Genomic DNA, 13,587 nt, shown 5'->3' with positions numbered 1-13,587 from the left:
GTGTGACTGCGGACTATCGACGCTTTGCCAGACGAAGTGAAGTTCAATGCCTTCATCTTTGTCAAATGAATAAAAATTATATCAGTCTGTAGTATTGTAGGATCTCAGCGGATAGGTAGAAGCACCGATGTCATTGACAGAAGCACTGTACAACTGCACACATTGTGGAGCCGATCTGCATATCACTGCAAGCCTGGTAGTTGTGCCCCCACGAGCGGAACAAACCCCGCATAAGATGCTTCACTTCTCGGCCAAACTCCGATGCGGGGATGCATGATAGTCCCGATGAATGTACGTGGAGTATCACGACAAAGATATGCCTGGATTTTCCCGGATGACTGGCGTGCTTTGTCTGTTTGGCCAATTCGGAGACGCTGGACGCAAGTTTCCTCCTTCATGTTTAATCCCTTTCTTCTTCCCTTCAACCTTTATTAGACCTTCGCCTTGATCTCTCCTGGTTGCATTGCATCATGCGAGCCGCAATTCCATTTTCACGCGGGACACTGACCTCTACTCGCCTGTACCGATGTCGTCCATCGATCCCATCGTCTCGAGGCATCCGGGCCTCACATGTCATACGGACTCACTCCACAGCTCGCACAGGCAGGACCCAGCAGCAGGATGACTATGACAAATCAACCGGGTCGCAGGCTTCAATCTCAGCCGGCCGGACTCTTGTGGCCTCGGTACTAGCAGCTGGGCTGGGTTATAGCTATGCAGCTTACAGAGAAAAAAGTCCAGTGTCGGCGAAGGGCCCTCAATATGGTTCGGCACAAGATTTTGAAAAGGTACAGGGTTGATTTTCAGGAAGCGATCTATTTCATGGATGATAATCTTACAAACCTAGGCGATCGCGGAACTGAGACTCATTCTTGGAAACGACGCTGTGAGCACGGATGAGGACGACCTACAATACCATGGGTTTTCAGAGTGGTCGAGTCTGAACGCCAACCGTCTTCCTGTTGCAATCGCCTACCCCACCAGCACCGAGCAAGTCTCCGAGATCGCTAAGGTCTGCTCCAAGTACCGTATGCCGATGATTCCCTACTCTGGCGGCTCGAGTTTGGAAGCCAACTTCTCGGCCCCTCATGGTGGTTTGACCATTGACTTTGGCAATATGAACAAAATCTTGGCCATCAACGAGGACGACATGGACATTATTGTTCAACCGTCCATTCGTTGGATGGATTTGAATGAAGAGATCAAAGACACTGGTCTGTTCTTCCCCGTTGATCCCGGTCCACCAGCCATGATCGGAGGTATGGTTGGTACCAATTGCAGTGGAACGAATGCGGTGCGCTACGGAACGATGAAGGACTCTGTGGTCAATTTGACTGTAGTTTTGGCGAATGGCGACATAATCAAGACTCGTAAACGGCCTCGGAAAACATCCGCTGGCTACAATCTTACGGGCTTGTTCGTTGGCTCTGAAGGGACACTGGGCATTGTAACGGAAGCCACGCTGAAGCTGGTACCCATACCGGAATTGACCCGGGTTGGTGTTGTCGCCTTCCCAACAGTCCGAGATTGTGCCGCAACAGCCATGCAACTGATCAAGAAAGGCATTCAGGTCCAATGTATGGAAATCATGGATGAGGTACAGATGGACGTCATCAACCGTGCAGGTGGTACTGGGAAGGTTTGGAAGGTCACCCCTACGCTGTTCTTCAAGTTCAGCGGCACTACCGCTGGGGTTGCTGATAGCATCAACTTGACTCGGCAACTCGCCACGAGAAATGTAGGTTGTCACCCCCAAGTGAGCACCGCGATCATGGCCAGTATCACTGACCTCGTCGTCCAGAATGCGATGGAGTTCATGTTCGCGAAGACTGAGCAAGAAGCTCACGATCTATGGTCCGCCCGCAAACAGTCTCTTTGGAGTATGATGGCGTTACGCAAAGAAGGATCCGAAGTCTGGTCAACGGATGTAGCTGTACCGCTATCCAGATTACCCGATATTATCGAGATATCGAAGAAGGAACTTGACTCACTAGGTTTGTTTGCCAGTATCTTGGGTCATATTGGCGACGGCAACTTCCACGCGAGTATCATGTACAACCGTCACGACCCTGCCGAGCAAGCTCGTGTCGAGAAGGTCGTTTACGATATGGTGGACCGTGCTCTTGACATGGAGGGCTCTTGCACAGTACGAACCTCACCCTTGCCAGAGCAATAAACGAGTTGAACTAATGACTAACTGCGCGTTTCACAGGGAGAGCATGGAGTCGGCCTTGGTAAAAAGGAGTCCCTTAAAAAGGAGCTCGGTCCTGCTACCATTGGAGTCATGAAGAGTCTGAAGCGCTCTCTGGACCCTCACTGGCTCTTGAATCCAGGAAAGATCTTTGATTGGGAGGATGAGCCATGAAGACGTCTGCAGTGATCACCCAAGATTAATCTGACATCGGTGCTGGCTTACTACACAGCAAAAGCCCGTGGAAGTGGTTGTCAGCATGGAAGTCCGGAGTTGACCCTCGAGCAACTTCCGGTAAGTGGTGTGGTCTCGAAACCGTGCCACCTGTTTTTTATTTTATTTTATAGACTCCAACGTTCTTCTCAGAAGTCTTTCTTGCGCTTCTTGTAACCCATGTTGGCTCATTAGTGAGGGAAGAACAAATCGAGGGGTGGCAGGGACTCGCTCAAAGAAAATTGTACCTGATTAGCTTCAATTTGCTTGTTAGTGCTGGACTGCTAGGTAAGTTACGGCGAGACGCAACGTCAGCAGGTGACAGCAGGTGAAGTTGAACGGCGACCGGGGATGAGCAGACCAACTCCGGCAAGGATGGGGGTTTATCGAAGCCAATTGCACGGGAAGAACCCGTTCCACTTCTTCTTTCGGAAGCCAGAAAGGATGTCCGCAGATTCAGTGGAACTTCACTTCTCCGTCCCGTCTGCGGGCATGCACTGCAAAGTGCAAAGTGCAAAGTGCAGTCAATGGAATAAGTGGATCTTGGATCCAGAGTTGGGATGAGTCAGCGCGGGGCGTTCCAGCCGGGCAGTGGGCTGCTGTCCGTCGATATTCAGCGCGATATCGCCGGAAGTTCGTCTCAGTTCTACGATATAACTCACCCATTTTCATCTGTGACGCTTATCGACAGAGTCAATTCTTTTTTTGCCTTTGAAGTGTGAGTTTTGTCCTTGTGATGTTTCCAACCACTATGCGATTGATTTAGCGCCTTGCTGGAGTTCAGCGATTGCGGGGCAGTCTAGATCTTTTGTGTCGGACCTGACTTCGCAGCAGGTGATACTCAATGACATCAATGCATGGCATGGACATTGACAGTTCTCTATTGAATTTCCCAGGCTAACTTATTCGTCGACTCTCAAGGTATCTTGAACACAGCATCTGCAATGGCTGGCTCATATCCTAAGAAGAAATGCGGTGGGTACACAATCACCGGCTTCCACCTCATATGCAATAGCGCTAACTGTCGCCATCCTGTCAGGTGTCCTGGGTGCCACTGGATCAGTGGGCCAGCGCTTCATTCTTTTGCTTGCTGACCACCCGTTTCTCGAACTCCATGCTGTGGGAGCCTCGGAGCGATCTGCGAATAAAAAGTACAAGGATGCTGTTCGGTGGAAGCAGTCTGCTCCCATGTCAGAGAGGCTGAGCAACCTGGTTCTTCGCGAGTGCAAAGCAGAGCTATTCACAGATTGTGATCTGGTGTTCTCTGGTCTAAACAGTGATATTGCAGGCGAGACTGGTAAGTCCGAGATTCATCTTCCTCTTTTGAATCCAAGATCTGCGTTACGGCAGGACATTCACTCACAATTGGTGCAGAGATGGCATTTATCAAAGCAGAAATCCCAGTCTTCTCCAACGCAAAGAACTATCGAAAGGACCCCATCGTGCCACTGGTGGTACCTACAGTCAATCCCTCCCACATGGACCTTATTCCTCACCAACGTAAACACTTTGGGCTGAAGAAGGGATTTTTGGTTTGCAACTCGAACTGTGCTGTCATTGGTGTCGTGATTCCTTTTGCTGCTCTCCAAGCCAAGTTTGGTCCTGTGGAGGAGGTTGAGGTTTTCACTGAACAGGCTATTTCAGGTGCTGGGTACCCCGGTGTTCCCAGCTTGGACATTGTCGACAACGTTATTCCATTCATCAGCGGCGAAGAGGACAAGTTGGAAAACGAGGCCCAGAAGATTCTCGGGTCTTTGAACGATGATGCTAGTGCTTTCAATGAGCAGTCTGGCTTACGAATTGGTGCCACATGTACGCGAGTCGGAGTGACTGATGGCCATATGGCCTTTGTGTCTCTTCGCTTCAAGAACCGCCCAGCCCCCAAGGCCGAGGAAGTCGCTCAAGCGATGCGTGACTACCAATCGGAGGCCCAAAAACTCGGTGCTCCCTCAGCTCCGGAACTGGCCATTAAAGTCTTTGATGAGCCGGACCGCCCTCAGCCACGTCTTGACCGGGATATTTCCAAGGGCTACACTGTGAGCGTTGGACGCATCCGTGATGGTGCTGAGGGTGGTTATTTTGATATCCGTTTCGCCGCACTTTCTCACAACACAGTCATCGGCGCCGCCGGCTCCTCAATCCTCAATGCTGAGGTGGCCGTCATCAAGGGTTACATCTAGACGAAAGAATAAGGGTGACTCCGGGGCACGGTCACTGGAGAACCAAGAAGAGATGACCACTGAAGGAAAACCCATTGTCAATACGCTTTGCACAGACGTTCTAGACCATTGATGGAACACTTGGGACATAGAAAACACACGGGCAGATCCCTATCACAAGCTTATCCGTTTTTTTACAGTAGAGGTAGTACTATAGCTCGCTGTCACATGCACTCCGCAATTTACGTCTACGCACTTCTTTACTAGAAGGTTGAGGCGGACTCGCAAGCCCAGCCAATCAGATTGCTAGAATAAAAAATGTATGTAATCCACAAGCAAGGCCGTCCGCCCAGCCCCCGATAAGCCGCGATAGCCTAAGCGGGTCACGCGCCTTTCCCTTTTAAGACTAGCTCATTCTAGGGCACAAACCCACAAACCTGTTGAGCTAAGCGAAACGGTCTTGATCACTTGCGTTATTCGAGCGCTCCTGCATAGTGAATCTTCGACAACTCATCTCCGGTCGACAAATCAATCACAATGGCTCGCGGACCGTAAGTTTTCTGCTGATCTTTCATCATGCGCATGACACCAAATATCGTCACTGGCGATACCGTTGCAATGGATTCATGAAACCTTGAATTTGCTGTTGCGTGAAGAAATTTTTCTCCATCTTGGAGCATGCCACTAATCTTCATGTCTTGATCAGTAAGAAGCACCAAAAGCGCCTCAGTGCGCCCTCGCACTGGCTGTTGGACAAAATGTCCGGCACCTATGCCCCCAAGGCCTCTGCCGGTCCCCACAAGCTCCGCGACTGCCTGCCCCTGATTGTCTTCATCCGTAACCGGTACGAAATCCTGTCGACAAGAAAGCGCAACAGCGCTCTGCTACAAACTACGAATCTGGAATTCTAACGACTTTGTCGAATAGTCTGAAGTACGCTCTCAACGGTCGTGAGGTCAAGGCCATCATGATGCAGCGCCTCGTCAAGGTTGATGGCAAGGTCCGCACCGACACCACCTTCCCCGCTGGTTTCATGGATGTCATCTCTCTCGAGAAGACCGGCGAACACTTCCGTCTCATCTACGACACCAAGGGTCGCTTCACCGTCCACCGCATCCAGGCCGAGGAGGCTGAGTTCAAGCTCTGCAAGGTCAAGCGTGTCCAGCTTGGCAAGGGCGGGATCCCATTCTTGGTTACGCACGATGCGCGAACGTGAGTGCAAACTCTCCTCGAAGTTCCGTATCATTCAGTCGTTGGACCAAGTTTTGGTTGATCAACGGGGGATGAATTGAACTTCGGTAAGCCCGCCGTCGACAAAGGGCAAAGTTTTGCTAATTTGAGCTTTTTCACTATATTTAGCATCCGTTACCCCGACCCTGCCATCAAGGTCAACGACACCGTCAAGGTTGAAATCGCCACTGGCAAGATCGTCGACTTTGTCCGTTTCGACACCGGTGTCGTCGCCATGGTCACCGGCGGTCGTAACATGGGTCGTGTTGGTGTCATCACTCACCGGTAAGCCGCCCTGTGCATTCCGTCAAATCCGACCAAGTCACTAACATCCTGACTACTAGTGAGCGTCACGAGGGTGGTTTCTCCATCACTCACATCAAGGATGCCATTGACAACACCTTCGCTACCCGCGAGTCCAACGTGTTCGTCATTGGCCAGGAGAAGCCCTGGGTTTCCCTGCCCAAGGGCAAGGGTGTCAAGCTCTCCATCTCCGAGGAGCGTGACCGCCGCCGTGCCCACGCCATCGCTGCTTAAGCGTCTCACGACCTCAGCGATGAGTAGTATGATCGCTCATTGTCGGACCCACTGGGGTACTGGCTGTGGGTTGAACATGCTCCAAAAAATAACTCTTTAAAACTGTTGGAAACGGCGTCCTGTCTAAGGGCTTGGATGGTGCTTCTTTTCCGTAGACTCGAACCATAGCAAAACAATCCGGGACGGGATCAACGTCTTGTTTCCGAGTGATATGATACCTATTTAACGTTGACTTTCTTGAATGATTCAAATGAGCGTATTCTTTTTGTTGCTCTTGGACTGTCTACTTGTGTCTCGACTTCTGTTCCACCGACTTGTGATCGCGCTCTGGTCTTAGGAAGTGGTGGCGGTGACATTGTCATCATGTTATGGGCCATTGGACACAGTGCTGCTCGTATTCGCTCTTGGTGCCTCCTGAGGTACGTAGATTTTCAGACCACTGTTCAGTGACTATCACCAGACATACTCCTAAGTATGGGCCATACTGTTGACGCGGACCTCGGCCTCCGTTTCACGCATTTCAGTGTTCCACCCATATGGAGATGTTCAACCAACTTACGGAACAAACGCGTTATTGTAATCCTTTCGAATTGCCGAGTGTATCCTGACCGAGGAAAGAGTCTACAAGTCAGGCAGATAGTTACCGAGCGAGATTTGCAGATTTGAATATGACCTGAAAATTCTCTTAGTGCTGCCAGGCATCGTTACTTGTTATTCACCTACAGAGGTGTTATCCTGATAAATATCCACTTTCCACTACCCCGGATAATGATGGCGGAGGGAATATATTTCGCAAAAGATGAGAAATCACCTTACGACTAGGTAGGAAGTGAGAAGCGATTAGTTGAAGCGTTTAGGTCGATGGCTGCAGTCCAGTATTATCGCCCGTCGTGGCAGACCGGGGGCAAAGGGTCGCTCTGATTATCCGATGTCATTTAGAAGACCGTATACCTAGGTATCACTCTAAGGAGGGCATCATCACTTAAATAAATTACCAAGCCGAAGGTTGAGGTTCCACGTCGTGAGTCTCTGGATAAACATTAGCAAGATAGTTGCTTCAGTAACCATTATTGACCCATCCACAACATTTTGAGTGGCTCGAGACCCAGGGATCATTGCGTGAATACCAGAGCTATACTTTTGGAGGCTCATCGAATAGGCCGGCGACTCGGTTTGTCTATGTTGGACTTTTCCCCGGCACTACTGTGTGTGCAAGACGGGCTCACCCGAACGGAAGGTTCCAGCACGCCCGGCCCCGTTATCCTCCCGTTTCGCCTCCAAGGGGCTGTGCGGACGGTAGAGAATGGGTTGACTAATCACTCAATCATCATACCTAGGTAGGTACTGGACCACAGATTAGACACTGTCACTGCTACGTGAAATCACTTGCGGGTCACTCGAAGATAGAAGCCCAAATCTGATACATCGGGTTTCACGGAATCCCTCGTCGCTTACGCGTTTCCGAATCAGGTCGCCTTCACGAGGGAAAATTTATCCGGAGCTCGGGAAAATTCATGCGAAGCTCTTGTCTGCAGTCTGCACACGCACGATATCAATCGATCGCCCCTGTTTTTCGACTAGTATCTTCAACACAAAGACTTTGTGGAGCACTGATGATCCAAAAATCTTTGCGTGTCTGTTTGTTGCAAGTAATGGGCGATGACTCTATTTGATTATCTGATTCTCGGCTTTCTCCACAAGTGGCTCCCTGTAAGTTCCATCCGAAGATCACTTTATAGGATAGGAGATTGAAGAGATCAGATCTTGAGCAGCTTTCTGAACCCTATGGAAACCCTATAGAAGGAGAGCAAGGTACAGTTTACGCGATATTCAGACGGAATGACAGGAGACGCGGAACCGCCTGAGATCGCATTCATGAGCCCTGGGTGGTAACGAATAGTGCAGATTTCTCTCTCCTCAATGAGCACATTTGCCGATGAGTAGTAGGGTGTACTTGTCCTCTGCTACATACATGCTTCACACACCCATAGCAAATGGTGCAACATGGCCCTGAATTGGTGGCGTCCGCGATTTGTGGCGGGAGAGAAAACCGCCGCCGATCAATCAGACGACTTACAGAGGCAGTATCGGCGGAAGAGAACCTATGTTGCAATAATCTGATCCACAAGTTTCATGACGAACGGTAGGAGATACCTTTAGAAAAGGTGCAAGTGATGTTACACAGGCGAGAAAGGGAGAAAGGCCAAGGCTCTCTGTTCTAAGTCATTGTTTTCCGTAGCAGGATTTGGAGGCCGAAAAGCGGGGCCTCGTACATTCTCGCTCCGATAGCCGTGTGGCTAAACCGAGTGACTTGGTCAAATCAACGACAGACCATATACTGTTGGCATGTTTCCCAGGTGAGAAAGCTCCGTCTGTCATCCTTATATCGTAATCAGAATCAAGCCGTGCCAATGATTGAGGAATATCAAACCCTCCCTCTCTTGTCAGGTCCACCCCAATACTCGGGACGGTGGATCAACCGAGATCCGCTTCCCAGTACCTTGGGCCTGGGACCCCGGGGCCGCTCCCAAACATCTTGTCACCTCGAAGACATTCACGTGGCAGCAGAGCTTGGATAATTTATCCTGCGCGTCGACAAATAGTTACGGTGAGTCCCAATGAACGATAAAGAGTCTTTGACTCGACCAAGACGAGGCAGCCGCTTGATCCCTTGCGCAAATATGAGTGTTGTTCGAACATAATGGAACCGGTAAGAGGAGGTGCTGTGGCGACCGCACGACGTTCCATAGGGGCGGTATAGCGGCAAGAGACAGAAAAATAGTCCATGACTCGGCGCATGAAGGGATGGATGTAATTCAGTGATTTGGGTTTTGTGAAAACCTGGTTGCTTCGCCCTTTCTCTCGCATATTAATCACAGCAAGCGAGCTCCGGGAGAGTACGAGGGCCCAGTTAGCTGAACGCGACGCTGCCCACGACGCCACTTGACTAACAAAGCGACGATCGCTCGACTGACATGAGTCAATCACGAAGGGACCTTCCTTTTTGTGTGTTAGGTTCATGGGAAGATCACAAGACCACAATGTCAGATTTAGATGTATTGTTGTTCATATGGATTTCTAATTGACCTCGGTCATGCCTCACAACCACAGTCCCACACTACTCCGTACAGGTAAACACTGTATGGTTTACACTGTATGATTCCTTCCTCTCGTTATTCGTCATACAAGCGTCGCATAATCGCACCAATCAGTTCCGTCGTCATACAGTCAGAGCTCGCTTCAATTGGCCTGGGCAAGCCCGTTGGAGTGGAATTGTCACAGAGCAGCTGAGAATGGAAACAAAGTACCACTCCTGGCCGCGTTGTGATGGGAAGGATGCTGGGCTGGTTAGAGTTGTCCCGATTTGGATACCATCACGATCATCAGTCCCCGCCTCTGCAACGGACCAGAGTGACGGGGGTCTCGAATCCCACTGGCCGATCGGCCTCTCAAAGTTTAAAATGTCCACTGATTGCGTTACTGGTCGAAAAATGAGGCCGCGACTGTACCACGGAGATGGACACCTCTCCCGGGGACGCGAAATTGGATAGAGTCTTCAGCAGACCTTTGCCCGTGGCAAATCATGTGAGGTGAACAAAAGCAATGTGAACTGCCACCATGGAATTGGAACGAAGGAGACAAACGCGGAGACGCAACTCCGAGGAACGGAGCGCATACAGCAAGTAGTCGTCGGGTCGAGCGCAATTCCGTCCTACTGAGAACCCGAGTCATGATAGTTTCTTTTTCCGACAGGTTCCACGCAAAACGTCATGCAAAGCAGGGGCGTTCTACTGGATGAGACACAGATTCCAATGAAGCTGGACTCCGGTCTGTTTAAGCTTCTTGGCGTCCCCCGGTGGAAGGGTAGATTCGAAATCTTTCCAGGAAGTCCAGTTCTTCCAAAGTATCCAGTTCACCGCCTCCCAACGAATTTCGTCCGGGACCAAGAGCTGACAATCCTGCGGACAGGACGGGGCACACATTGTCAGGCACACGTTCGATATTTCTGCAACGACATTGCCATTCGGCCGGCCGTGGAAGCCCTAACGGGTCTCGGCACTTCCGAGGGACGTACAAGGAATGCAAGCAGCTACCGCAGGCTTAGTGAAGCGTCTTCCGCCAATCCACGAATTTTCACGGAATACGATTGTATTATTAGCATGCACCAACCGAGAATTGACGTTTGTGGTTGCCGCCAGTGGGCCGGGCCATTCTTGCCAGTGGAGACGACTACCACCGCACACTCTTAGTCGATCGGGAAGAGCCTGAGGAGGGGGCGGACAAACTATACGCATGGACAACTGTCAATTCAATAATGCTTCCTGTACACCCCTAAAGCCAGCACCCCTTTCCTCTGGGCCCTCATGCCCATCGACCTGAGCTCAATCAAGTGTCAGAGTGGCGCTTTGCCCCTGCCCATTTTCGGTGAATCCAAACCGTAAATGAGGTGACGGACATTCTGTAGCAATACTATTTACACCGTTTTCCTTATGTATGTCGGCAGTCTAACGTGACAGCACAATAGACAGGGATAAAACCAAATTTGCCCTACCTGAGTCAGATTGCCTTCGGTCCTGTTGAGGCTTCAATTTCCTGTTTCTTTTTTCTTCTCTCCCTCTTCTCTAGTCTTCTATTGATCTATACGCATGAACCCGGCAGGACCCACGGGGCTACCTGGTAGACAAAGGTTTCGGTCTGCTAATTTTCCACTCGCGGGATACTTCAGCAGCTCTTATTCCCCCAAGGTTTCTCTATCGATGCCAGATCCGTCTTCGCTCTAATCAGAAAACCTGAGAGAACTTCATCGAGCCTTGGTTGCAAAGCATTATCCATGATCAAGAAAGGGGTCTTTTGTTAGGCGTAAGAGTACCCAACAACCACTCCTGCCGCCGCAGCCTTATCAAGTCCGTTCATTTCCCCCGACGTCGAGTATTGATTGAGCGCCAGCCTCGACTTTGGACGAGGACCGATCCTGTTCCTGTTCTCGACGTAATCAATTTCATTAATCAGCGTTGCGTCCAGCACCATGCTGTCCACGTGAATGTGAAAGAGCGACCTCGATAACTTCAAGCAGAATTTTCTTTCCAACTTGGGACCAAAACGTTCGGGCATCTTTGAGGCGCGAACTACAGCCATGAACAGCGTCAACGTCTCACGAACGGATTCACCCAGTATCATGGATCAGGGGCATGCCAAGCCTTCTTACCACGCTATCTTCCACGCTGGCGCCGAGTTTCCACGGTTCGCAATATCTTATCGCTGGTGGGAGGACGAGGCTACGGCTGTTTTATGGGCTTTCAATATCCCGGCGATCTGTCAAGTCATTCGCTACGGATTGTTTCGGGACGAAAATTTTCCTCGCAACTCGCTGCTTAGTCGCAATACAGATACCATCGACGCATTCCTTGTGAATCTGGCGCGAAATGAGGAGCACCAACTTCTCGGTAGCCTTTCTCACGTGCAAAGAGTGGAGGAAATCTTGCGGCGATCCCGGATCACGCCCTTCAAACCGGTGGCCTGGATGTGGTTCCCGCCGCAGCCTGGTCATGGTCAGACTGTTGAAGAGGTCGCTAATGCTATCGAGGCGGAGAGTCACCACCAATTCCGGAAGATCGCGTTCGAAGAAATTGTTCGTGCCTCACTTGGGTACAATGCGCCGTCGGTCGAATGGTTCCTGCTTCAACACACTGTGCTTTATATTTACTTGGTCGATCATCTGAGGACATACCCAGAAGAGCTTCCATTATATCTCGCAGTGCAGGAGGTGAGCTCGAATCTGACATGTTTTGTGGACGAATGATTGTGCTCATTTGATACGACAGAACCTGCGCGACCAAAGCCCTTTTGCCCGTCGAGCACTTATACATGCCTTGCGGGCCGTGAACTCAGATGCTGCGAGAAATTTGCCGCAGTCGTTTTCCCCCGGATTCTCCTTCATTGCCGAGCCCGTGCAGGCGTTGTTCAAAGATCAACCGCCAAGTCTGACCACCATCCTGAAAATATTGAGTGTTCTCGCAATTCGATTCAGACGCCGATATGTCCATTGCGCTCGAATGGAGTGGCGCACGCCGCTGGACACGTCAATTCTCTTTCTGGAAGATTGTTTAAACGCGACCTCGCCCCGGAATCTGGCACGGACAATGACAGGAACCGATGAGCTAGATTTTTCGGGGCTAGCTCGTCAGAACATTATCACCAACGACGTGTTTGTGCAGGCAATTTTGACAAATTGGCACGATCTCATCATGTCGGTGTGGGAATGCTGCGTTGCGCTACCAGAAGTCGTCCCGTTCCTGCAAGAATGTACACAAGTCAGTCGATATTCTAACAGAGAGCTTGACGGATCATCGTCTTTGCTAATCTCCGAAACACTAGATACTTCTCGAGACAAGAGATTACCATTCTCTCACAGCTGTCGCCATCGGACTGCAAAGATACAACATCGGGAATGTACAGTCCAGAGGCCTGAACCGCCCAGGAAGCGGTATAATCAATATTGATCCGGTTCTTCCGCCCGAGGTCAATGCGATTCTCAACACGGCCCAAAATTATGCATCTTATCGCCAACAATACCAACAGAATCCAGGAATACCGTTCCTCATACCCCATCTCAGTGAATATCAGCTTCATGGAGAATCTGCCATTCAGGATTTGCTCGGGTATTTACATCATCAACTGTCAGTCGAACCATAGGATATCAGCAGGATTCTTCTCCAGTCCTCCTTGGTTTGGACGCCTTATTCTACGAACAATAATCGGGAGGCCTCTCGTCAATGAGTCCGAGCATCTCACTTTTCAACATTCGAGTACAATTTGTGACTGCTGTCGAGTAACTTGAACTCTCGAGCAGTCCGTTTCAGTCCGTTGCGTCAAGAACGTCTCGGCGATATCACACCATTTTAACGCTTCAAGTTCTTGTGGGATCAAAACGCTTTTTGGCTTCATGTTTTCAAAACGCATGGTTTTGCGTGGTACGGTAATGATAGCGGCACGTGCGTTTTGGAGCTAGGTACCATAGAATGAGCCGGGGTTTACAAGTATCTCTCGTGTGTCCAATTTCACAATCTCGTTCTTTGCCAAAGCACCGCCTTGTTCAAGGGTCAAGGGAGCAGGCGTTCCATACTCCATAGTATGCCCAAGTTAGGCAAACACGCCAACAAACCACGCATGAAGGAGATTAGACGAGTTCAATTCTACTGCCCATGGAATGTTCACGTGCTCTAAGCTGCGCAATGTTGCACATGCCACTTAGTCGGT

The 13,587-nt window shown here is 50.3% G+C and overlaps 4 protein-coding genes across 4 annotated transcripts; all 4 read left to right on the top strand.

Annotated features, from left to right (window-relative positions):
• Positions 1-470: 470 nt before the first annotated feature.
• Positions 471-2,365, top strand: N7539_007728 (D-lactate dehydrogenase; the record flags this gene model as incomplete). Its single annotated transcript, XM_056937329.1, has 3 exons — positions 471-788; positions 848-2,146; positions 2,213-2,365. 3 exons carry the CDS (start codon positions 471-473, stop codon positions 2,363-2,365), a joined length of 1,770 nt encoding a protein of 589 aa, XP_056787194.1.
• A 983-nt stretch (positions 2,366-3,348) lies between these two features.
• N7539_007727 (aspartate-semialdehyde dehydrogenase family protein) lies at positions 3,349-4,584 on the top strand (the record flags this gene model as incomplete). The annotated part of the gene is made up of 3 exons (XM_056937328.1): positions 3,349-3,379; positions 3,444-3,701; positions 3,755-4,584. The coding sequence occupies 3 exons, from the start codon at positions 3,349-3,351 to the stop codon at positions 4,582-4,584; spliced, it is 1,119 nt and encodes a 372-aa protein (XP_056787193.1).
• A 516-nt stretch (positions 4,585-5,100) lies between these two features.
• On the top strand, positions 5,101-6,330 carry N7539_007726 (40S ribosomal protein eS4; the record flags this gene model as incomplete). The annotated part of the gene is made up of 5 exons (XM_056937327.1): positions 5,101-5,114; positions 5,270-5,407; positions 5,491-5,775; positions 5,923-6,078; positions 6,138-6,330. 5 exons carry the CDS (start codon positions 5,101-5,103, stop codon positions 6,328-6,330), a joined length of 786 nt encoding a protein of 261 aa, XP_056787192.1.
• A 5,134-nt stretch (positions 6,331-11,464) lies between these two features.
• N7539_007725 (uncharacterized protein) lies at positions 11,465-13,023 on the top strand (the record flags this gene model as incomplete). Its single annotated transcript, XM_056937326.1, has 3 exons — positions 11,465-12,094; positions 12,153-12,641; positions 12,706-13,023. The coding sequence occupies 3 exons, from the start codon at positions 11,465-11,467 to the stop codon at positions 13,021-13,023; spliced, it is 1,437 nt and encodes a 478-aa protein (XP_056787191.1).
• Between the last annotated feature and the right edge of the window lie 564 nt (positions 13,024-13,587).

This window comes from Penicillium diatomitis, assembly GCF_028827545.1.
Source record: "Penicillium diatomitis strain IBT 30728 chromosome Unknown utg000011l_segment0_segment0, whole genome shotgun sequence".
Taxonomy (NCBI): Eukaryota; Fungi; Ascomycota; class Eurotiomycetes; order Eurotiales; family Aspergillaceae; genus Penicillium; species Penicillium diatomitis.
The sequence above is the reverse complement of the archived record's forward strand: the minus strand, read 5'-3'. Positions and strand labels throughout refer to the sequence as shown.